The 26706-nt window shown below is 38.3% G+C and overlaps 1 protein-coding gene across 2 annotated transcripts in view; it reads left to right on the top strand.

Annotated features, from left to right (window-relative positions):
* MAP3K5 (mitogen-activated protein kinase kinase kinase 5) overlaps nt 1-26706 on the top strand; it is a 251880-nt gene that overhangs the window by 183716 nt on the left and 41458 nt on the right. For both annotated transcript variants that reach the window (XM_055136320.1, XM_055136321.1), the window contains exons 15-21: nt 1070-1203; nt 7690-7817; nt 8915-9051; nt 11342-11447; nt 20254-20411; nt 22783-22960; nt 23663-23683. In XM_055136320.1, the coding sequence (XP_054992295.1) occupies nt 1070-1203; nt 7690-7817; nt 8915-9051; nt 11342-11447; nt 20254-20411; nt 22783-22960; nt 23663-23683 (862 nt within the window). The remainder of the gene's footprint in view (nt 1-1069; nt 1204-7689; nt 7818-8914; nt 9052-11341; nt 11448-20253; nt 20412-22782; nt 22961-23662; nt 23684-26706) is intronic.

The raw sequence follows: 26706 nt of genomic DNA, 5'->3' as shown, positions 1-26706 counted from the left end.
GCCAATAGAAGATGATTTGCTCTATGTTCCTTCCTGCTGCTTGGTAGTTTTTTTACACTAGGTTTCTACAAAGACATGATTTGATCATTTGGTGGACTCAAATTTTATAGTTTGATTTTGAGACAAAAGATGTACATTCTTCTGGTTGATGCTTCTAGATCTAAGGAAGACTTTTTTTCTAATGTGTTCTTTATTTTTTCATTTGAACCCACTTGACATATTTGTCTAACTTGATAGCAGTTTGGGATTTAGGCACACTTCCATTCTGCAACAAGGTAATTTTTTTCTCCCTTTTATTTTTAATGGACTGGAGCAATAGCACAGTGGGTAGCGTGTTTGCCTTGCATGAGGCTGACCCAGGTTCAATTCCTCTTTCCCTCTCGGAGAGCCCAGCAAGTTACTGAGAGTATCCCACCCACAAGGCAAAGCTTAGCAAGCTACCCGTGGCATATTCGATATGCCAAAAACAGTAACAACAAGTCTCACAATGGAAACATTACTGGTGCTAACTCGAGCAAATCGATGAACTACAGGATGACAGTGCTACAGTGCTTTACTTTTAAATTGAAAATGTTTATTGGTTTTGGAGATTGGGGTATAGTAAAACTTATTATTACAATCAGATGTTAAAACTTCAAAATGTAGTTTTTAGCAAAAACCTCTCAGTGGTTTTTATTTTTAAAAAGTGCTAATTCCAAAAGCTGGGTGGGGGCGGAGGCCGGGGAAGTCTAGTTAGGTATAGTCAACATTGAGCACACTCATACTCTCTCTGGGCCCAATGAAAAACTGTTAGTAGGTAACAGAATCATAATAGACTTCTGGGGAAGCAATTTTATGGATTTAAGTACATAACTCTACTATATTTGTGACAGTTGTGAAAATATGAACACACAGCTTTTTTATGTTGAGTACTTTTTGGATTCTTGAAGAGACTTCTTAGAACTTCATTTTATTGGTTAACTTGTTAAAAACCATTTGATAAAATCAGGGAAAATGCTTTTATCAAATATTTGAACTGTAGAGTGTAACTGATATTTTCATCTTTTCTCCCTATTTTTTTTATTTTCAGTATGACTATGAATATGATGAAAATGGTGACAGAGTTGTTTTAGGAAAAGGCACATATGGAATTGTCTATGCTGGTCGGGACCTGAGCAATCAAGTCAGAATTGCTATTAAAGAGATTCCAGAGAGAGATAGCAGGTAAGTCATTGTGGCTAGTGAATGGGAAGGTTGTTTTCTACAGTTTTTAATCTCTTTTTTTCATTTAATTTTTGAATTGAATCACTGTGAGATACACAGTTACAAAGTTTATCATGGTTGGGTTTCAGTCATAGAATGTTCCAATACCCATTCCTTCACAGTTTTTATTTTAATTGTTAGTAGTACTGTTGGAAGTATTTTGATGTTCTGCTTAATGAATTGGTCTGAAATTCAATCTTAAACACACTTACAATTCATTATATGACGGTTCCTCTTATTTCCTTCCTCTGAGGTTTAACTATTCCATCATTCAAGGATTCACATACAAGATTATAGTGAGGAAGAATAGCATCTCTGAAGAAATATTTTAAGGGTAGAAAAGAGGATGGCCCTCTGTGTGTTCAAGTTATATCAGCAGTGGTAGATAGGCAGTCATAAATAATTTGAGCTAAAAGATTTTGTTTTCAGGATAACATGTAAAGAGCATGGAAGTGATTATTCCATTGTAAGTACTATAAAGTTGAACAAACAGAAATTAGTAACTCTTCTTAGATCCATAGAAGTGTAGTACAGGACAAGCCATTGCCTTTCAAATTGCAGAGCCAGTTGTAGAAGATACTTATACTTTTGTAAGGTTTGGCTCCAAGAGCCTTTTATCAGCTCTTCATAGTGAATATTAGTAGGTTTAAAAAGTCCATATGTGAGGAAATTCTCCAAATTTTCTAAGTTTTCCCTCAAGAATAACTGTTTATACATGGTTGTATTAAGGTGTGGTAACTAGAGACAAACCATAAATGTTAACACTATTGTAAATGTGTCATCTAAACTATAAAAGAAAAAGAAAAAACCTTTTTTGATTTTTTTTTTTTTGCTATATGGAGTTTAAAGTTGACTCCTGAGTTGTTATCTGAGCTAATTTTCTCTCAGTAGGATGGCTGGAGGGCTGGAGTGATAGCACAGTGGGTAGGGCGTTTGCCGTGCATGAAATGGCATCATTTTCAGGAATCAGAAAGTTTACTAGGGAAGGGAATAGCTGAGGTAACTGGATTATGCATTGTTTCTATTCACGGGCTCTGTCCAGTGTTTGTTTCTCCAACCAGTAATTCTCCCTTCTTTCAGTCTCATGGTTTTTGCTGCCTCACGGCTTCTGTTGTGATGCTCTGTAAGCTAGTGCTTCTGTAATCAACTATATACATTTCCTATATGTAATGCATTCCCACTCTGGAAGAGTGAAGATTAGATGTATTAGATGTTGATATGGATATAGATAGTATATTTCACCAAATTTTTATGTTGGGCTACATCACGTACATGTTGACTGCCCTAAGTATATTTTTCCTTTGGCTCTGGTGATTAGATAAGAGGATCAGCTTACCTCCTCTTAAAGAAAGGTTACTGACACTTCCATGAGTAACCTGGGTCATCTGTACCCAGCCTCACCACTTACACGTTTAAAAGATACCACCAGGTTATCATGTACAAGATTAGGCTAAAAACCTAGAATTTTGATTGCTCTTTCTCTCATTCCTCATCTGCCTTCTTGGTAAGCTATGCTGTTGAATGTTCTAAACTGCTGTAGTAGATTATCAGTCTTTCTACTCTTTACTTTCACCACTGCTACAACTTTAATCTAAATCTTTAGGTCTCTTAGCTGGACTCCCTGCTGACTCTATCTCATAACTAGTTTCTGCTTTATGTCCTTTATTCTAACTCCAGTCTTCCTCAAATAAGCCACAAAGACCTTTCTTAAGGTAAAAATCACATCGTGTCACTACTGCTTAAAATCCGCCAGTGGATTCTTACTTTAATCAGAATGAAAACCAGAACCCGCAGTTTAAAGCCCCAACCCACAGGTATTTCTCTGCCTCTCTTTCAAGCCTCTTCATCTCCTTTTCTTCTATCCTACTAGCTTCTCTCTGTTCAGCTTCTTCCCAGGATCAAGAAAAGATGTTCTCGTTTTCATCACTGTGGTCTCACACCAAATATCAAACTTTTAGAAAGACTTTTTCTACATCAAACCGAAAAAACAGTCCCTTCTTGTAACAAGTGTTCCCGTTTCTGGCGTCTTGGTGCCTTACTTTCACAAGTCATCACTCTTACTTTCAGCCTCCATATGTAAATTCCATTCAGAAAAAAAGAAAAGGGAATGCAAATTTTCACTGAATGGAATTCTGCTTCACTTTCACTGGTCAGAATTGAGCACACCTTCCTTCCAGAAAAGCATCAAAATATAACAGATTCTCGGCATGCTCTATTTATTAAAACAGAATCATAGAAAGAGGGATGAACAGATACTATGTAGGCAAAAGGCAGTTGCTGGCTGCCACACATATGTTTCCAATTTTATATTTTCCATGACGGTGTTGTAGTTTCCTCTTGGTTAAATCATAAAACATTTGTAATTTTTTTGTGAAAATAGTGATATTCACTTAATTCCCATTGTTATATATGTAAATTTATCATAATATTCTTATAGGTTTTACACATATACCCACAGTATACTTTAGAAATGTGAAATTTATCAATTAATTTTGATTTGGAGGCCATACCTGACTGTGGCCCAGGCTTACTTCTGGCTCTATGCTTAGGAATCACTCTTTGGAGTGCTCAGCGACCATATTCAGTGCTGGGGATCAAACTGATGTCCTCCACATGCAAGACAAGTACTTTAATCCCTGTTCTATCTCTACAGTCCAGAACTATGAGACTTAAAGGGTTGTCACTATCATATTGTTAGACATGAGCTTATTCATTTTTAGCAGCATCCCTTTCCTTCTTGCCACTAGGTGAATTTGGCATTTGGAATTTGGCAGCATTTTAAAATCACCATTGCAGCTTGTTTATTTAATTGTCACTATCTGCACAAAAAGTACACCAATACCAACAGAAGTCCTGTTCTGTAAACACCATTTTGTCATTACGTAGATTGTTTGAAAACATTTGTGTGACAAGCCCTTCTTTTGAACAGGTGTAGGTCATCTTCTTATAGCCTATATGAAAAGATTCCAGTTTATCATGTTGTTATTGTGAGATAAGTCACAAAGACAGTTCCATCTGTTTGCCCTGGAGAGGTTTGGATGTTCTTTTTAAAAATACAAGTATTGCAAAGGATAGTTAAAAGGTAGCAGAATGAGTGTAAAAATACATGATCTTACATGCACTGACATTACCATCTGTAATGAGAATCATAGCAACAAAATTGTTTTTTCTGTATTTCCTTTACATTCTTAAAGCATTCTATTAGAGAACCAGGGTAGCTGTAAGAAGGAGGCTATGGACTTTAAAGTACATTCTCATTGTTCCAATTAGTTATTAATCTCAAATATGCTTTCTTCTCTAATATTTACACACCTCTGAACTGTTTGTTGAAATCAGTTATTCTGCACAGGCAAACACTCTGCTTGCTGTGCTATCTCTCCAACTCTTATTCTTGTGCAGTGCTCAGGGATCACTTCTGGCAGAGATTAAGGGACCATATGTGGTTCCTTGGACTGAACCAAGATTGGCCACATGCAATCCAAGTATCTTACCCCTGTACTCTCCAGCACAACATTATTCTTTATTATTATCATTATTATCATCATCCCGTTGATCATCGATTTTCTCGAGCGGTCTCAGTAATGTCTCTATTCATTCTAGCCTTGAGATTCTAGAAGCCTCTCTTTACTCGTCCTTCCCAACAGTGCCAAATCGGGGACTCTTTCAGGGCCAGAGGAATGAGACACATTGTTGTTACTGGTTTTGGCATATGAAAACGCCACGGGGAGCTTGCCAGGTTCCCGCCAAATTTGATTACAAGGGCAATTTTCCCAGGATTCTTATGTTTAAGCATTGATGATTTATTTTCAGTAGAATTCAGGAGGCAGGAGCCCTTTTATTTGTCAAAAGACTGAATTAATCCCCTTAGATTATTTAGTTATCTTAATCTGCTAGATTTGTAGAATAGGACCTGTAATTACCATTAACTTAATCTTTCATATCAAGAGCAGTCTTGCAGTAGTGTTTTTAAAGTGTTTTAAACCCCCTGGAAAAGGTAATAATTTGCCAATGTCTTTATAATTGATAGTCATTAGCCAAGGTATCTTGTTGGTAACATTCACTCTATACTGATATTTTTTCATGTTATCTCATTCAAGTAATTATCAAAATAATATTATTAACTTAATAGATATTCTAGTAATGGATTCTGCTTAATACCTGCCTTTATTGTTCCTAGAGAAGTTCTGAAGATAAAATTGTATAAAAGATCTGAAAAATCAAGCTTTTTTTTGGTTGGCAGTTCTCTTAGCAATATTTCACAGATTATAAAAGTCTTTATTAGATGAGTTTGAATTTTTGTAAGTTTACAATTACTCTGAATTTATTTTTAAGCTTATTATTGAAATGAATCCATAAAATCAGTACTAGTCAATGCTCACCAACTCTAATATTTTTTCTGGGTATTCAAAAATGTTCATTCTGCTTCTATCAATTTGTCACTGTAAGGTCTAAGCAATTTTTGCATGTAGGACTGAAACAAGTTATTAGGAATCAGATTTATATTTAATGTCTTAGAAATACCTTTAACACTTGCAACTTTCACTGTACAACAGAAAAAAAAAGTTAGGAAATAACTTTGATTTTCTGTTTATCATTACTGAGACAAACCACCATAGTTAACTAATAATTATGTTAAAGCTTCAATGGGTTCAGGGAGTTTTATAGTATACTTTACATAATCAAAACTATTCTGTCATTTCAGAAATGGAAAATAATTTTATTATATAATTTTATGAAGCAACGTATACCAAGAGTTTGATTTTGAATTCTCATTTAAAGCTGATCTTTCAGAGTGGAGTCTTTCTTAGGATTGGGTTTTATTTTTTTTCCCCAAAAACATAATATAACAGACTTGGTGGACACAGTAACAGGATTTTGAGATGAGACTCAAGGAGATGAGATACAAATGAGTTATTTTTTCATTGAAAAGTTGATGGACCTCAGGCTGGGAGCTAGTTCAAATAGGTAGAACTGATTGCTGGCATATACGAGGCCCTAAGTTTGGCCCCCACCATCACATGGCTCCTGAGCACCACTCCGTAGCTCTGGTACCCCATACTGATGAGGTATTTACAGAACATAGACCTGGTCCAGAGTGATCCCTCGTCCCTATCATTGTAGTGTCTCTTCCCTGACCTATCCCACCTCCTCACTGCTCTACCCCAACAGTGATGAGTCTCTTACTAAGGACCAGTTCTCCTGCACTTTGATTCTGTTGCCTTGGGACATTAGTTATTCCTCTACTATGTCTATATCCTGCATATGAGTGAGATTATTCTGTCTTTGTCCCTCTCCCTCTGACTCACTTTTCACTCGGGATATTTTCCAGGTCCATCCATGTATCAGCAAATTGCATGACTTCATTTTTCCTTATGACTGAGTAGTATTCCATTATGTATATGCTCTATCACCTCTTTATACAGTCATCTGTTCTTGGGCACTTGAATTGTTTCCAAATTTTGATTCTCACTGTTTGCAGATGACATGACACTATATTTAGAAAATCCTAAGGACTCTACATAAAAGCTCCTAGAAACACTATAGTTATATAATAAAGTGGAAGGTTACAAAATTAATATGCAAGATTCCATGGTTTTTTATATACAAATGACAAAAGAGAAGAAAAAGATATTTTTTAAAAATCCTGTTTTTCACTATTTGCATAATGGCATGATACTATATTTAGAAAGCTCTGATGTCTATAAAAACAACCTCCTAGAAACAATATATTTGTATAGGGAAGTGGCAGGCTACAAAACTACACAAAAGTCCATAGTTTTCCTATATGCAAATAATAAAATAGAAGAAGTTAAAAACAAATGAAAAACACATTCACCATTGTTCCTCAGAAAATCAAATACCAAGGAATCATCTAAACTAAACAGATAAATTATTTTTCAAGGTCTGACTTTGATTCCTGACGCTGAATAGTTTCCGGAGCACCAACCTTATAGTAGTACCTGAGTCCTGCTCCCACCAAAAAGCTATTTGCAATTTTTGACCTCTAGGATAAAAGTCTCATGAATAGTTGTTATCTCACGAGGCCAATGGAAAATTACGGTAATATGGACAGTAGTTGTGTGAAAGTTTTCCATTTTATTGAGTTCAAATGTTAGCTGTGTCACATACCACCTTTGATACCCTGGAAAATTTAGTTATCTTCCCTGTGAATTAATTTCTTCATCTGTACATTGGGTATATTATTAGTATCTTTTCAATTAGGTTATTGTGAAAAATGAGTTAATATGTAGAACATGTTTAGAACAGTGCCAGGTGCATTTTTCTTTCAGACTTGCCACAACTTCAATTTCTTAAAAATTCCTTTTGGATAAATAAAGGTCTTTATTAGATGATCACAATTTATTTTAAATTCAGTTTTATTATTTGTACCACTTAAAGTTATAGATTAACATTTGGATATATAACTCACTGACACTAACCTTTTAGATATTCCCAGCCTCTACATGAAGAAATAGCATTGCATAAGCATCTGAAGCACAAAAATATTGTCCAGTATCTGGGCTCTTTCAGTGAAAATGGTTTCATTAAAATCTTCATGGAACAGGTTCCAGGAGGTAAGAGATACTTTTCTTTCAAAAGTATAAATTTCTAGGGCCTTAAAGAAACATAAACCTGAATGGAACTCATGGTTTACAGGTCTTAACTTGTCTAAGTGAAAAATTATATAATACTAATTAACTTGAAGTTTATTGAACTCAACAGATATAAAGCATTTTAGAATTATCAAAAAAGTGAAAATGAGTTCCCTTCTCCACTTGGCTTTTTTCAGCTAGCCTAATAATCAGATTAACATCAGATTAACAGGAACACAAAACTAATGTAATAGTGTAAATATCTACATAGGTGAAAGATTCTGAAGACAATTAGGCAAATTGGGGATCTGCGTGCCATTCTGGACTAAGAAGGGATGGGGTGAGGGGCAACTGGGACTTTCAGTAGAAGGCAACTGACTCTCTGGAATATTAAAGATCTGAGAGTTCCCTATCTGGCCAACGAATGTTTTCTGGGCCATGCAGAAAACAGTGGGACAAAGAGAAGTTTCATCATATTTTACTGTATTTATTCTTGTCTACCACAGATACTGTGCTTGCCTATGGTGTAAATTATTTTTTTTAGGGAAAATCCTCTATTTAAATTATTTTATGCACTTAGGTGGACAAGTTTCTGCCTCTTTCTGAGAGTCTTGTGGGTCTTAATTACCTTTGGGATAAGACAGTCCAGAACAGGGGCCGGAGCGATAGCACAGCGGATAGGGCGTTTGCCTTGCACGCAGCCAACCCAAGTTCGATCCTCGGCATCCAATATGGTCTCCCAAAGCACCGTCAGGAGTAATTCCTGAGTGCAAAGCCAGGAGTAACCCCTGAGCATCGCCTGTCTAAAAGACAGTTTTAGATTCATGCTTTCTGTTCTCCTGTGACAGCAGTCATCCTGTCTTAGAATGAGGTTAGCCAATGAGTAGGCTTCCAAACTATATTTGATAATTATCTTCAGAACAGGGACACTTTTCTGTTCATATTGAGGCCACGAGTCTAATACATCTTTTGTGCCCCTGTGAATATCTAATAAATGTTACCTAAAGCTAACACTACATTGTGACTATTGCTTTAAAAATTCACTTGGAAATTTTATTCCGTTTCCCCTGACTTTACAGGAAGTCTTTCTGCTCTTCTTCGTTCCAAATGGGGCCCACTAAAAGACAATGAGCAAACCATTGGCTTTTATACAAAACAAATACTAGAAGGATTAAAATACCTTCATGACAATCAGATAGTTCACCGGGATATAAAGGTAGGATCACTAATGTTTGTTGTCTATAATTTCTTAGTGATAGCTTTATGTGTAATGAATATTAATCTAAAATGATGAATAAATCTTAGAAATAGCTGAAAGAGAGGCTGGAACAATAGTACAGCAGGCAGGGTGTAGGATAACATTGGTTTGCCCTTCCTCCCTGGCTGCAGGGAGCTTGGGTTTGCTGATTGCTCCCAACCTGTCAATTACCTTTGCTTTTTGGTCAGACTCTGTTGACTTGTAAATATTGTTTTTCTCTTCTCCATAATATCCTTTGCATGTTAGTTACTTCAGAGCAATTACTTTTTGTATGGACAGGAAGGTAGTTAAAAAGACATACTGTTGTAACTTGGGAGTTAATTGGCTTCAGATAATGTTACCTCCTGGACATCTGTTCTCTCTACTTAAGCATCAGTTGCTCTTACTTCCTAGATCCCTAGAAGCAGAGACCAGACGAAGGACTGGATGGACCCAGGGCAATCTAGGAGCTTCCCTGGCATCGAAATGGGCCAGGCCAAAGTGCCATAATACTTAACTATAGATTAAGAGCATTATCATGGACAAATTCTGTCATGATCCAAAAAGTAATAATTAGATTTGGACCCTGATAGGGTTAGGAATGATTAATCCGGCCTGAGCACTATAGTCTGAGTCTGTGGCAAGATGTCCCCAGAAAAGTCACCGTATAAGCCCAAATGTGTCTATTAATGTTTCCATACAGAATGGAAAATATTAGGAAGTAGAATTAAGATGTTAATTAAGTTACTAGTCTAAGGAGAGGAGAAACACACTTTAAGTGCTGTTTTGCCCTCATGGGCTGCAGGGGGTCAGGAAGGCTTGATTGTGCAATCAACATGTTGATTTAGCTTGGGGGGTGGGAGGAGTGAGACATGAGTTTTGGAGGCATGGTTAGAAAAGAGGTGGTTGAGATGGTTGTGGCAGCTGGTACGTTGGTAGCACAGAGAGAGAGAGACACACAGAGACAGAGACAGAGCTGGGGGCAGAGCGAAAGGTGGAGAGAGCTGTGGAGGGAGGTAGAGACAGAGTTGCGGAGAGAGTTGGGGAGAGCATGTGGCCAGAGGGGGAGAGAGTTTGTGAGATACAAGAGATGGAATAGACAGCAACTGATCACCAACCAGCTTGGCCCTCATTTCTCCTTCATTCGCCCATGGCATCCGCCATCCCCGGTGGGGAAGCGATTCAAGAGCACCGACCACGGGCTGTGAGAGAGCTGCCCAGAGAGCCCACGAACATTCTTAACATGTGATTACTCCTAGCAACACCGGAATGAAGGAGTTTACACGGCTCCCCCGTAAGGAGTTTACACAGTAGGCCATTTGCCTTGCACATGGCCAACCTGGGTTTAACCCCCAGCACCCAATATGGTCTCCTGAACACTGCCAGGTATAATTCCTGAGTGCAGAGCCAGAAGTAACTCGGGAACATTGCTGGGTGTAACCCAAAAAGCCCCGAAAAAGAAAAAAAGAGTAGAAATAACAGAAATATTTCACTCTTACTAAATGTTATTAATACCTCTTCTACACAAGGGAATAACTCCTTAACTAAGTTTAGTTAGTAAAGGTTGAATTTCTGTTCATACCTGGCACTGTTTTAGGTGTTGCTTTTTGCCTGATGGCACAATGAAACAAAGGTGAACAGGGCATTTTCCATATTTTTGAGGAGTTTACAACTGGTGCATCTTTGTCTCCTAACAAATTTGTACTAACAAATTTGGATTGAACCCATTGATTGATAAGAATTAATAAATAAATAAATAAATAAATAAATAAAAACACTCTTTTTTTAACTCACAGAATTTATTAGATTCCTTTTAAAAGAAAATTCAGAAATAAAAAGTTTATGGCAAATACTGGGTTTTTAAGATTATATTAATATCACTACTCTAAAGTCAATTATGATGTTTATTTATTTGTGCTGTCCCTAATATTCCAGGGAAAGAAGTAAAATAAGATAATGAAAAGTCACCAGGAAGTTTATCATAATTAAGCTTATCATATACATATCATATACATAAACTCCTACTGTCTGTAAACCATAATAATTAATCTATAATCAAAAGCCATGCTTGACCTTGTGACCTGAGTGGCAAATATTATAATCTCTAAGCATAATGTATCCAGAATTCACTGAAATTATTAATGAAGCATGTGGAATCAGTGTCCTTGTTTGCTCAAAGGATGCCTTTTCTCATTGAACTTGCAAGCCAACAAAAAACAGTATCAGAAAAAAGATAACATGGTTTTTATTAAAATTCTCTGTTCCTTAGGGTGACAATGTATTGATTAACACTTACAGTGGTGTTCTCAAGATCTCAGACTTCGGAACATCAAAGAGGCTTGCTGGCATAAATCCGTGTACTGAAACTTTTACAGGTATGTTTTCTCAATGATGACACAGATCTTAGATAATTAAAGAAGTAATTACTGTGTTTGAGCACAGTGTGAGAGATAGATTTATTCTCTGTTCTCACAAACATTAATGGTGGTCATTTTTAATGTTCACAGAAAAATCTTATGCAGAATAATTTTATCTTTTCATTGTGTATTATATTATTATATTATTTTCTCAGTGTCCTATTTAGTGCTCTTGCAAATTTTTTTTAAACTCAATTTTTCTTTTTACTTGTCTCCTGGTTGTCTTACAATTGCTGTAACACTAAGAAGCCTTTCTCTTTTTCCATGGGGCGGGCTGGGGGTCACACTGGGCAGTTCTCAAGGCTTACTCCTGACTGTGCTGAGATTGACTCCTGGCAGGCATGGGGGACAGTATGGAGTGGTGAGAATCAAACCCACGTAACAATGGTCAACCATGTATAAGGCAAATGTCCTACCCTCTCCCTCTGTGCTAGTGCTCTGACTTTGAAGATTTAGCCATTTTTTTAAAAAAGCATTTCTTCAGTGAATCCTCTCAGTGATTCTTACTCATATCTTAATCACTTCCCATTTGGCCTATGCTTTTGCTCTTTCCTAATCTATTTTCTCCCTGTGGTCAATTCCCAATACACAACATATATATGTATTCAGTTCAGAAAGAGGAAGTGACTCACCAACTCAGAAAGTAGGGTGGAGAAAGCTTTTGTCTGAGAATTAAGCAATCTAGCCATTGCATAGCTTCTAAGGTAAAATCCTGGGAGAGTGCTGCCAAAGTGACTTCCAAAATAGTAACAAAAGCCAAGAAGACAAAGCTTCAAGACTAGCCAATAGTAAAATAGAGGATGACTACAACTTCAATCTCGTCACGATTCCAAGTTCTTAACACACCTTTCTGCTAGTTATCATGAAGAGTTAAGTTCCCACATTCATTACCAGAGAAGAGAGAGATTTAGTTAAGTGGGGGGAAAATACTCCTGAGTCTAACATACAGTAAAAGAGCCAGATGTCCCCCTTTCTGAATCCTGTGAGGTACTTGTAATAGCGCAGCGGGTAGGGTGTTCACCTTGCATGCAGCCGACCCAGGTGCGATTCCTCCGCCCCTCTTCGAGAGCCCAGCAAACTACCGAGAGTATCCCGCCCGCAGGGCAGAGCCTGGCAAGCTACCAGTGGCGTATTCGATATGCCAAAACCAGTAATAACAAGTCTCACAATGGAGACATTACTGGTGCCCACTTGAGCAAACTGATGAGCAATGGGATGACAGTGACAGAGATACAGTGATGAGGAAACAGAGGGAAGAGAGCCTACAGCCAGAAGTCACAGCAATTTGGACATGATAAAACTCAGATTTTCAGCTGCTCTTTGCATGACCTTTTGCCCTAGTTCATCTTTCTTTCCATCTAAAGTGCCTGTATTGGCTACCTGGGAGGGGGAAAGAGGAGAAAGGACACAGTTGTCTCCTCAGAATTTTAGTCAGCAGCTCCTCTGACCCAATTCCTACTCTCAAAGAGCACTTCAGGGTACAGAATTTAACATATTCTGAATGTTTTGTTTTTACTTTGCACAAAAGCAATTCAAATCTTTTGGCAAATGTAAATTTTTATATTTCTCTTGTGGTGGTCTCTCACCTTGGCAAGAGACATTTTCTTTTTTCTCTTTAATTTAGACACCATGATTTACAATACTGTTAATCATAGAGTTTCAGAGCTGGAGAGTTAGTGTAGGGGTTAAGGCGCTTTCCTTACATGCAGCTGACCTTTCTTCCATTGCTGGCACTGCATACGTCCCCCAAGCACCACCTGAGTAAACCCTGAGCACCACCCAACTCCTTCCCTGCATACAAATAATAAGAGTTTCAGGAATATAGTGTTCCAACAGCAGAGATATTCTAGACTGTATAAGTTATGAGGGGAAATCCCTACCCTCAGATTCTTTATTTGGTGAATATTAATTTCATATCTTCTTCTAATCTTGAAAACATTTTTCTTTTATAATCTTCCAAAAAGATTTGCAGTGGACTGTCCCCTCCTTAGCCCATTGCTTGTACTCTTTGCACAGGCTTCCTGTGAGGGTAACACCTGTGCTGGATGTGTCCTGGTCTGATTCTGGCCATGATCCTAAGGATCCCAATATTTAAACCTCATGGCATTACTTTGGCACAAACTAAGTCATGAGTTTTTAACCTCTGGTTGGCTACATTTAAGGACCTTGAAATCTTCTCTCTTGGTATTTTTGTGAGAACGGTGCAGCAGGAACCACCATTTATGGGGTACTTACTGTATACCTGATTGTGTAAAGGCTTTACATAAGTTACACACTGAAATTCTATGGTGATCATAGACCTTAGATCATGCACCATTTTCCCAGTTTATGGTGAGTAAATTAAGGTTCAAAGAGGTTCAATAACTTGCTCATGATCACAAAGCCAGTAAGGAGGCTGCGATTCAAACTAGACTCAACATGCTAAATGGAATTAATTTTCTGCTTCCCAAACCTGTTCCACCCACACCCTTCCTTGTCTCTGTGGATGACCCCCTCTAGATTTAGAGTTATTCATGGAATCTCTCTTTTTCTACATTCCAGTCCAATCTATCAAAGAAACTTTTGATTCTGCCTTCAAAACATGCCCTTACTGGACTGATTTTTCACCACTTCTACCGACATCACCCCTCTCACCTATTTGACATTCCTGCTTCCTCACATCCCTACTCTATTTTCTACACCAGTTCAGATGGATTCCCTTTAAGTCATAAACAAACAAACAAACCAGTGTCTTTCAGAGAAGCCAGTGATGTTTTTCTGTCATTCAGGATAAACAGTCCTTTCAGTGGTGAGTGAGGCTCTTATCCAAAACAGTCTCTATATTTTCATGCCCTTTTCCCTTGCTCATTCACTCTACCAGAAGTAGAAACCTTTTTGCATTTCCATCATTACCCCAGGCAGGGTCTTCTGCAAGACCTTGACTCATGATGTTTTCTCCTAGTCCCACTCTTGCCTCCCAGCTCTGTATATGGCTTCGTATCTTTCTTCTTGCAAGTCTTCACACAGTTGTCCTCTAAGTGAGGCCTGCTATGACTACCCTATTAACATGTCTCTGGGCTTTCCTCTCTTCCCACTCTTTTTTTTGTTCTTCCTTTCCTTTTTCTCATAAGTCTCTAACATATTATGTACTTACCATGCTTACGGTTTTATTGTGTCTATTAAAATCCATGAAGCCAAGGATATCTGTCTTTCTTTATTGTTCTAATCTAAACTTTTATAACAGTGCTTGAGCCATGGTACACCCTTAATAGAGTAACATGTTACTTAACATGTCCTCTTTTAGTCATTGACAAACAACATGTTCATTGGTGTTCTGAATAGGCTTTCCTATGTAGCCTAGGTATGGAGTAGGCTACATCAAGGTTTGTGTAAGTACACTCTGTAACATTCACACAAAATTGCTCAATGATCAGTTTCTCAGAATGTATCCTGTTATATCTAACTGTAGATCTGCTTAATGAATAATATTCAAATTTAAACTTCAAACTATTGAAAGGTATTACCTTCCTAAGTTATTACAGCAGCAAAGGAATTTTAAAATAACTTTGAAGGACAGACTTATGAGGTTTGGGCATTGAAGATAATACTGACACTTGTTTTTCTTAGGCTATTGTTATGATTGGCTTGCATCTTTGTTATCTGACTATGTAAATGTCTTTCTGTAAAATATCCTGGGTTACATATTTGTGGAGTGGGGAGGATCAGACATAAATATGATCAAATCTGTTTTTTTAAAAGCTTCTGGCATGGGGTTAGTGTGATAGTACAGTGGGTAAGGCATTTGCCTTAACACACGGCCGACCTAGGTTTGATCCCATATGGTCCCCCAAGCACCGCTAGAATTCCTGAGTGCAGGGCCAAGACTAATCCCTGAATATCGCCAGGAGTGATCCAAAAAGCAAAAAAAAAGAAAAATCCCAAACTTCTGGCATATGCTTCATGTGGGTTAATTAGACACAATGGCAGATAGCACACTTAAAATATTATCTGATTAATTAAAATGTTACATAATTTATTAAGGTATTACTATCAGTATCACCCCGTTGATCCTCCATTTGCATGAGCGGGCCCAGTAGCGTCTTTATTTGTCCTAGCCCTGAGATTTTAGCAGCCTCTCATTTTTTTTAAAATTTTATTGAATCACCATGAGATAGTTACAAGCCTTCATGTTTCGGTCACAATCTCACAATGATCAAACACTCATGCCCCACAGTGCACATTTCCCACCACCAATATCTCGGGTATACCCCCCCATTCCCACCCTCGCCCTGCCTCCATGGCAGACAGTATTCCCCATACTCTCTCTCTACTTTTGGGCATTATAGCTTGCAACACAGACACTGAGAGGTCATCATGTTTGGCCCATTATCTACTTTCAGCATGCATCTCCCATCCCAACTGGTTCCTCCAGCCATCATTTTCTTAGTGATCCCTTCTGTATTCCATCTGCCTTCTCCCCTCCGCTCATGAAGCAGTCTGCCAGCTGTGGGGCAATCCCCCTGGCCATTATATCTACCGTCCTTGGGTGTCAGCCTCATGTGATGTTACCCGAAAATCCACAAATGAGTGCAATCCCTCTATGTCTGTCCCTCTCTTTCTGACTCATTTCACTTAGCATGATAACCTCCATGTTTATCCATTTATAAGCAAATTTCATGACTTCATCTCTCCTAACAGCTGCATAGTATTCCATTGTGTAGATGTACCAAAGTTTCTTTAACCAGTCATCTGTTTTAGGGCACTCGGGTTGTTTCCATATTTTGGCTATTGTAAACAGTGCTGCAATGAATATATAGGTACAGATGTCATTTCTACTGTGCTGTTTTGCATCCTCAGGATATATTCCCAGAAGTGGTATTTCAGGGTCATATGGAAGCTCAATTTCTAGTTTTTGAAGGACTGTCCATATTGTTCTCCAGAAAGGCTGGACCAGTTGGCATTCCCACCAACAGTAAAGGAGCGTCCCTTTTTCCCCACATCCACAGCCACCACTGGTTGCTTTTGTTCTTTTGAATGTGTGCCAGTCTCTGTGGTGTGAGATGGTATCTCATTGTTGTTTTGATTTGCATCTCCCTGATGACTAGGGATGTGGAGCATTTTTTCATGTGCCTTTTGGCCATTTGTATTTCTTTTTTGAGGAAAATTCTGTTCATTTCTTCTCCCCATTTTTTGATGTGGTTGGAAGTTTCTTTCTTATACAATTCTACAAGTGTCTTGGATATCCTGGATATCAATCCCTTATCAACTGGGTATTGGGAAAATATTCTTTCCCATTCTGTGGGCTCTTTCTGTATTTTGGTCACTGTTTCTTTTGAAGTGCAGAAGCTTCTTAGTTTGATGTAGTCCCATTTGTTTATGTTTGCTTTCACTTGCATGGTCAGTGCTGTTTCGTCCTTAAAGATGCTTTTAGCTTCAATGTCATGGAGAGTTCTGCCTACATTTTCTTCTATGAACCTTATAGATTCATATCTGATCATGAGGTCTTTAATCCACTTTGATCTGACTTTTGTGCCTGGCATTAGACAAAGGTCAGAGTTCATTTTTTTGTAGGTAGCTATCCAGTTTTCCCAGCACCACTTGTTCAAGAAGCTTTCCTTGTTCCACTTTGCATTTCTTGCTCCTTTGTCAAACAAAGATTAAGTGGTCATATATTTGGGGGTCTGTGACAGGATATTCAACTCTGTTCCATTGATCTTAGCAGTCTCTCTTTACTCATCCTTCCCAACAGTGCTGCATTAGAGGCTCTTTCAGGGTCAGGAGAATGAGACCCATCATTTTTTACTGTATTTGACCTATAAATATGCCACGGGGAGCTTGCCAGGCTCTCCCATGCAGGCAGGAAAACTCTCAGTAGCTTGCCAGGTTCTCCGAGAGGGAGAACTAGGCTATAAGATGTCTGGGAGCTTGGTTTTATAGTCTCTGGAAGTTGGCTGTTGATGGGATTACACAGTGCTGGGGCAGTTTCTGGGTGTGACCGCCTAGCTACTGGAAAATGGGGGATCTGGGCGGAAGAGGCCAGACTTGGAGATCTCAGCCCCAGGTCCCGCACGCCTGGGTTCCTTTGCTGGTACCTTCATGTGTGAGGCTTGTCCGAGTGTGTGGACAGGGACCTTGAGCATGGCTGTGGCTGGGTTCCGGAGGTCTTCGGCTGCCGGGACTCTGCTCCGGGCGGGGAGGGAAACTCAACCCACTTCCTCCGAGGGGCCCAGGTGAAGACAGCCAGGCATGGGGACAAGAGACTCTGCTGTTTAATTACTTTGCCTTTATTTACTTTAATACGTTAAAGTAATTAAATGTATTACTTTAATTCTAATTTTTAATCCCACTAGTTATCAGTCATAATTCTTACTCAGATATTATTACAAACTAAAATAATCCATTTTAATTTACAAATAAAAAGAATAGACTCCAAATACTTTCTAATTTTTTTTTGCTTAATTTATGTCATAACAGAATTTGTGGGAAGCTGTAACTGAAGAGAAGTCTTAAAATTTTTGACCAAGTACAATTATTTCTTTTAATAATGTAGCCATTTTAAACTGAGATCAGAAATGTACATTGTATGTGAACTTCAGTTTGAGCTGCTGCCCTGTAAGGATGAGGTCTTAAGAGTAAAATATATGGCAAGATGAAACATGACAGCACTTAAGAAAAAAGATACAGTTGTATGTATTTCTGTGAATAGTATTTTTCATCACCTATAATGGTGGGTTTTATAGAAATGGTTTAGAGGAAATTTGTGTAGCTGTTTTCAACCATTAAGTTATGTGTGAAACATAAAAACTTGTCTATATCAAAATTTCTTTTACTTTAGTTATAAGTAAGAAAGTACTTAACTAGCTCTTTGGGGAAATTCCTCAAGACTTGAAATCATTCAGTATGGCAACTTGAATAAACTCCTGTTTGACGATTATATCAGCAGTGAAGGATGGTGATAATCTACTCCTGTTCATACTCTGACTCATTGCTGGGCTTTGGGAAATAAGTCCAGGGGTATTAGAGACTTCCTGTTTGGTTAATGAGATAAGTGCAGTTGAAAGTTTATCTGGGGTATACCAAACCAGAAATAGAACCAAGAATTCCTGATTCCATATTTAATGTTTTTATTATACCATACTCTTCACCTCTGATACCTGGTAGCAAATAAATCTCATGCCTTTTTAAAAATATTATTCTTCACTATATGGTAGCTGTCTATAATAATGGCTGACAACCTGTTAAACCTATTATTCCATGGACTAGAGGCACACAACAGAAACCTTATGTATGTGAATGCAGAATAAAGTACAACAAAAAATACTGACATTTTTAACGTTGGCATTCAGACTCTTCCGGCCTTTATGATAAATAATGAAAACTAAAGAATTAGGAATTCAGTTTGAGAATTAAGAAACAAAGCTCTAAGGAAATGGATGAGTGACCTATGCTTTTCCAAGAAATTATGGTATAATATATGATAGACAGGTATATATTAGGAGTCTTTATGTATTTCAAAAACTGATCATGGAAAACTGCATGGGTGGTCGTGCTGGAGCGATAGCACAGCGGTTGGGAGTTCGCCTTTCACCCAGTCGACACGAGTTCGATTCCTCTGCCCCTCTCGGAGAGCCCAGCAAGCTACTGAGAGTATCAAGCCCGCGAGGCAGAGCCTGGTAAGCCACCTGTGCGTATTGGATATGCCAAAAACAGTAACAATAAGTCTCTCAATGAGAGACGTTATGGTGCCCGCTCGAACAAATCGATGAGCAACGGGATGACAGTGATCATGGAAAATGTGTTATTTCTGTTATTCTCAAATCCTAATCTTTAGAAGTTTCTACATGGTTTCGATGAAATGATGCCTTAATCATATTCTACTATTTAAAAAATAAGAAAGTACCATTAATGACTTGGTGATATTAGTAAGCCATTTGGGGGTCACTAACCAAAATCCATTATAGATGACTAGTCAAAAAAGCATTATAAAAACAGTTATTTCTGGGGGCCGGGGTGATTGTACAGTGGGTAGGGCATTTGCCTTGAATGCGGCTGACCCGGTTTTGATCCTCGGCATCCCATATGGTACCCTGAGCACCGCCAGAAGTAATTCCTGAGTGCAGGGATGATCTCTGAACACAGAGCCAGGAGTAGGCCCTAATCATTGTCAAGTGTGACCCAAAACTCAAAATTTTTAAAAATCAAGACAAAACAAAAAATTAAACAGCTATTTCTAGTTTTATCAGCAGTGGAGAAAAACAGATGAGATGTTAATATCTGACTCTTTTTTTATTTAAAGTTTTAAATCACTCTCTGTCACTGTCATCCCGTTGCTCATCAATTTGCTCAAGCAGGCACCAGTAAGTCTCCAAGTGAGATTTGTTACTGTTTTTGGCATATTGAATACACCACAGGTAGCTTGCCAGGCTCTGCTGCGTGGGCGAGCTACTCTCGGTTGCTTGCCGGGATCTCCGAGAGGGACAGAGGAATCAAACCCGGGTCGGCCTCATGCAAGGCAAGCGCCCTACCTGCTGTGCTATTTGGAACCACACCTAGTAGTGCCCTGGGGCTATTCCTAACTCTACTTTGGTAATTTCTGGTGGTGCTCAGGAGACCATGCAGTACTGGGAACCAAACCCAGGCCTCCTGCATGCAAAGCATGTGTTCAGTTCATTGAATTATCTTCCCAGCCCTGAATCACATTTTTTCAAGTTGTTGAGAAATTGGAACTATTCTTAAATAGTCATCTGTTTTCTCTTTTTAAGTAGAATGTTTAAATTATTTCCAGGTACTCTTCAATATATGGCACCAGAAATAATAGATAAAGGACCAAGAGGCTACGGGAAACCAGCGGACATTTGGTCTTTGGGCTGCACGATCATTGAAATGGCCACAGGGAAACCGCCCTTTTACGAACTGGGAGAACCACAAGCAGCTATGTTCAAGGTCACATTTCATATGCCTTAAATGTTTCCAATGACAACAGATAAACCTTTTCATTGCTACATGCAGGTTTTTCATAGCACAGGCCAGATTTTTGTAAGCAAAGCCCAATAAACATGCTTAGACAGCACATTGATGTTCAAGAATACTCACACCCCTTAGAATCAGTGCCTGGGTCTCATACTGAGGATATCTTTGCCTCAGTTTCTTTAGCCATAAAGTAAGATCCAGTGTATCTTTCTCTTCATAGACTTTTCTTAGTGCAGTACAAGTTAACACTGCTACATGGAAGATCCTGTAAATAGTATATGAAACAGTCTGAAAATCTTCAAGAAAGCAGTTCTTATCCATATAGGATTAAATAAAATAAATACTTTTTTTTTACTTTTCAGTGATAATAGTTTGCAGGTTTAAAAGTTATGTATTGCTATTTTAATACATCATTTGTATACTCTAATCTACTTTTCTAGCCTGTTAATCTGCCCGTTAGTAATACTTTTGGGAAGTGAGAAGCAGTTACACCTCCTAATGTAGGAGTGCCTGATATAGAAACAGCCGGAGAGAGCCCAGGGGACACAGATCTGTAGTACAAGGTCCCTGTAGTCCTCCCTGCCCCAGTGCCAAGAGGAAAGTTTAAAATGACAAAAAGAAGGCTCCTGGGTGTCATTTTCTAGGTCAGATGGACAGTTTTTGGTCCTTTCTCTGCTGCCAAATGTGTAGCTAGCAAATATTTCTATGTGAATGTATGCTTGTGATATGTCACAAGCCCTTGACTTTTGCACAATCTTTGTTTAAAACTGAATATCATCAGATGGGTACTGCTGACAGAGAAATCACTGTCATCAAATTGAAAGCAATGAGAACTGCTAAAAGACACATTTTTCTTGATTTGAATTGGTATCTTTCTCTTCTTAGCCACTCTTTAAGTTTGTAGCAAATCTAAACTTCACTCTGAAATGTTGCACTGTTGCCTGTCCATGCAGTGATTATTATGCAAAGTGCTCTAGATGAGATAGCATAGACTCACACACTCACTTATCCTTTTTGAATCTGTGCCCAACATCATCAAACTATTTCATGATTTTGAGTCAATTACTTAACCTCCTTAAGTCTCTTTCCTCATCTTTTTCTGAGTATAAAAATAGTATAGGGAAGGGAAATGTAGAACAGCAGGTGAGGTGTTTGTCTTGCATGTGCTAACCCAAATTTAATCTCCAGCAACCTGTCTGGTCCCTTAATCCCGCCCCCCACAAAGTGGTATCTGAGTGCAGTCCTTCTAGGAGTGGTCCCAGAGAGTAAATCCAGGAGTAAGCCCAAAGCAGTCAGGTGTGACCAGAAAACAAAATAATAAGGTTTATACCTAATATTAAAGATCTTGAGGAATATGATATATGTTCAAAGCTCTTAGAACTGTGACGTGGTAAAGATTCCATAATTATATATATATTATAGACTATTAAAATGTATATAATTTGATTATTACATAAATTTTTGCAACAAATTTATGTAAACTATCCAAAAATATTAGAAGGCTTCATATACTAAATACACAAGTAAATTGTTGACATATTAGAATGGGGGGCTGGAGAGATAGTAGAGTCCAGGGCATTTCTTGCCTTGCACGCACCAACCCAGATTAGGTCCTCTGCATCCTATATGAACCCCCAAACACCACTAGTCCCTGAGTGCAGAGCCAGGGTGTGGTCCAAAAACAAAAATTTAAAAATAGAAAAAAAATTATTACAATTGTAGCAATGACATGAAAATTCTGAGTTTTGGAGCTGCTCTAGGAAAATAAACTATTCAATTTAAGTGTTTTTAAATTTCTCTATTAATGTTGATTTGAGATTGGGAAAATATTCACGAATTATGACACTGGAGAAGGAACAAAAGTTTTAAGCCAAACTAATTTGGGTTCAGGTTCTAGATCTGTCTTTTTATAATCATATCACCTCATTCCTCTTAGCATTATTTCTTCATAGAGGGAATATTTAATCCACTGGGTTGTTGGGAGGATTCAATGAGGTATATTAGTAGAAAAATCAAGACACAGCTCTTGACCCACAGTTATATTAGCAACCCAGTGGTACCAACTAAGAATATCTCCTTTTTGAAGATATGCTAAAGCATTGAGGACTGAATTATTACTTCATAGTTCTGTTCTGTCTCCTAAGCAGATTATTTTGCCTATTATTGATCAAGTTATATAGCACTCTGGAAGCTTTCTATAACTTATGGAAGCACATTCTGTTTCGCTTCGGCAAAAGCCATGAGTCTGCACATTACAGTCTTACTCTTCTAGATTCAAGTTGCACAGCTTGCTCTGCTCATGCATGATATAGTCACTCAAAAGTCACTTTGTACTCTGTCTTAGGTGGGGATGTTTAAAGTCCACCCAGAGATCCCAGAGTCCATGTCAGCAGAAGCCAAGGCATTCATATTGAAATGTTTTGAACCAGACCCTGACAAGAGAGCCTGTGCTAATGACTTACTTATTGATGAATTCTTAAAAGTCTCAAGCAAAAAGAAAAAGGCACAACCTAAGCTTTCAGGTATGTGATTGTACTGGAAAGAATATGGGTCAGAGTCACTGAATACTAAGCTTTTAAAATTGAAGATTTTTTCCAAAAGAAGATAAACTGTTTACTGGAATTCAGTATAAATGTTAGCAAAGTGTTCTTAGACATTTAGTTTCAGTACCAGAAATCTGTGTCACAAATCTGATTTTCACAAATATTAAGGCTTTGTACATAATAATCTTTCATCATATGGCTAGTCAGTAGCTAATATTTTAGCATATGTAGTTTTAGAATTGCTGACAGAAAAGTTAAAATATAGAGATGTTGATATACAACTTTCTTAGAGCTGAAACTAAATTACCACTATTGGGATTAAGCTCAAGAGTTTAACAGTACAAATTGTCAAGCCTTCTAGATGTTATGTCTTTTAATTTTAAGTGACCCATAGAGAATATCTTATTGAATGATTAACATCCCATGAAGAGAGAGAAAGGATTCCAGTTATAAAAAAATAGCACTATTAGAATATAATTTTTATGTAATCATTTACCTTGACTCTTTAAAATTTATAAAGTAAACCAATAAAATGGTGTGTTTGTTTAGCCTTTTGGTGTTTAGATGGGCAGATTGAGTATTTGGAAAGGAAATTGATCCATTCAAGCATTCACTTTTTGTTGCTTTCTCAGTTTAACAACAAACCCAATATGTGCTTATGTTGCTGTTTTCTTCCCACAGTTCTTTCAGCTGGATCAAATGGTGAGTTTATTTTTATTTTGTCCATTGAACTGAAGCCTGGTGTACAATGTGATAAGCTGTAGATTTTTTCCATCAAGATTTTTTCATTCTTGGTTCTTGATTTCCATGTAAACCTCTGGTACCAAAAGATATAGTAGTAACAACCCTGACTACTAAATTTCTTCAGAAGCTTTTGTCTTCCATGTGACAGGCTTAAATAGTTCTCCCCAAAATTCAGGATTGTAGCTATATTTTTGAAATCTTGAATTTGACTGTGGCCCCTGTTTTCTTATCTAGTGGTCTACTGAACACCTAATAGATTCCTATGGAAAATATCAATGCCAGATACTTTCCTGTGTCTCCTTTGGGGTTAGTGTTCACTCTGTTTAATTGTCAGGAGTAATTGTGACTTTTGCTTATTACTGGTGAACTTTAGAATTATAAAGGTATATTTGAGGTATAGCTGCTCTAGGAAAATAAACTGTTGCATTTCAAAAAAATTTCAAGAAATTAACATGTTTAGGGCTGGAGCCATAGCACAGCGGGTAGGACATTTGCCTTGCACGAGGCCAACCTGGATTTGATCCCTGGCATCCCATATGGTCTCCCCAGCACCACCAGGAGTAATTCCTGAGTGCATGAGCCAGGAGTAACCCCTGTACATCGCCGGGTGTGACCCAAAAAGCAAAAAAAAAAAAAAAAAAAGAAAGAAATTAACAGGGCTTGGGATTTTTCCTAAGTTTAATATTTCTTGGGAGCTTACTAATAATTCTGCCACATGGTCCGGGGGGCAGGGGCAGGCAATTGCATGTTCCTCAGGAAACCCCAAAGCCAGCCAACTGAGTAGAGATCTGTTGTCCTCGATCAAAACCTCTTCGGGGATTTTTCTTTACTTCTGATAGTCAGAGAAAGCTTAGAGGGAGAAAAGCCTCCTTGCCTTTCTCCTTTTTAAACAGGCAGCCTGTATTCTAGCAAGCAGTCATTCCATTTTCCTGAAGTAATCCCTTGAGTTCTCTGCAGTTTTCTGACCAGCCTGCTTTTTTTGTCATAAGAGGGGCACGGATGTGAGGGTCACTTAGAAGTCAGTTCTGACCTTGGCAGAACCACATTCCAAGTAAGTGCTCTGCAGCCATTTGATGATCTCATCTAGCCTTCTGTGCTGGTAACAGTTACCTTCTTCACAGATTTGCTTCCCAGAATGAAATAAAAACATAACTGAAAAAAGCATGAACCCATGCCCAGAAGCTCAGTCCATGTTGATTTTATCTCTTCTACGAGGTTGATTTTTGTTGCAGGAAATAAATTCCCACCATACGCACATTTGAATTGTGGAACTCACTGTACAGCCTTAGCGGGATAGGAAGAGAGAGATAATAAGCCAACAGTTCTGCCCACAGATCTTCTGTAGAAACCTGTGCCTTAGGACGAACAGGAGATGGAAGTGCCAGCCTGCTAAATTATGCGTCAGCTGCATTTGCCACAGGCCTCTCCTCCTCCATCTTCTGGCTAATTTGAGAGCATTTTGGACTCTGCTCTGGTTTTAGCATCTAACTCACATAAGATACTATAGAATCATAATATTTGATAGTCAGAACTAAGAGGAGAAGTATTGGAATCAGAAATAGGTTCACTTGTTAACTAAATTGACCTTAAATACATCTTACATCTCATATGCTCAGTAGGTTTGGCTACACAAGTGTTTTCTCAACCTTGTTCTAATCATGGTCTCATCTTGACCTTTTTTCCTTACTATACCCAACCCCAATTACTGATTGGTCCCCTATTCTCATGCCCTGGTTCCCCATTTATGCAACTTTCACCTGTGGCCCCCTTGGACGTCCTGGGGACTCAGTGGGAGCCATATTAAGCCATGACTGAAAAATGCTGGATTAGATTACCTGGTTGGAGGGGGGGATATTATAAATATTAGATTGGCCACATAGTGAGATAGTACTTCATAAGGTCGTTGTTTTATTTCTTGTTGCTAGTGTTCTCTTTTTTAAAAAAATATTTTAATCGTAAAAATAGTTTCAAAGATCCAATGGGATGAATTCTGATGAATAAGGGCAAACATGAGTTAAGTACATAGAGTAGGACTGGGGAACTAGGTGAAGTTTGTCCACTGACCCACAGTGCTGCCATGGCAGATACTCAGTTTTAATTTTTGTTGTATTTAAATGTTCATGTAAATCACCACACGTGGTTAGTAACTACGATATTTGACAATGTAGTTACTGGTGGTTCATTTTGTGAGCTGTGTGAGGATGATTTATTTTATAGCATTCATTCAGTACCATTCATTAAACTCCTAGTCCATGTTTAGCAATGAGTATAGAAGTGACTCAGACAGACACAGATCTGCTTTCACAAAACACTTGGAATATTTCTTTGAAATTAAGATTTCTGGGTCTGGGGAGACTACTCAAGTTTTATAGTGCATGTGTATCATTTACAGAACCACAAATTTCTATCCTAGCACTACATGGGTCTCTCAAACACTAATGGATGTGACCTGATGACCTTCTTGAACCCTGATGGATTTAAGCACCAAACTTTTTGGCCCATACCACTGGGCTGAGCATTTCTTGGACTGGTCCTGGTCTGTCTCAACCTCCAGGAGCTCTGTCTGTTGTAGTTCATGTACTTAAAATGCAGGGAGAGTGGCGGGTTCTGACTCCTGGCTTGTAGGAGTTCTCCCTGGCAAAACCCCTTGATCACTAGAGGTCGCTGGGCCCAGTGGAATGTCCCAGGTCCCAACTTCTTTGGCTATTGCTGAGGAAACCTCACATTTTCAGAGAATAACATAGATTAATTGGCCTTGTTATTGCTGGTAGCTAATGGCTTGGGACATGGGAAGCAGACATCTTTGGGTGTCCACAACACTTCAACCTTTCCTCTGCTTTAGAGCATCAAGGACAGTGCTCCAGCAGCTTGTTCCTAGTCATAACAACCCCCTCACTCTCCCACCACCTGTTTGTCAGTGCACATGGGCACATTTTTTTAGCCTCTACTTAACCATTACTTTTCCTAATAAACTTTGTCAT

This window comes from Sorex araneus, chromosome 4 (assembly GCF_027595985.1).
Source record: "Sorex araneus isolate mSorAra2 chromosome 4, mSorAra2.pri, whole genome shotgun sequence".
Taxonomy (NCBI): domain Eukaryota; kingdom Metazoa; phylum Chordata; class Mammalia; order Eulipotyphla; family Soricidae; genus Sorex; species Sorex araneus.
This window is presented reverse-complemented; position numbering and strand designations above follow the sequence as displayed.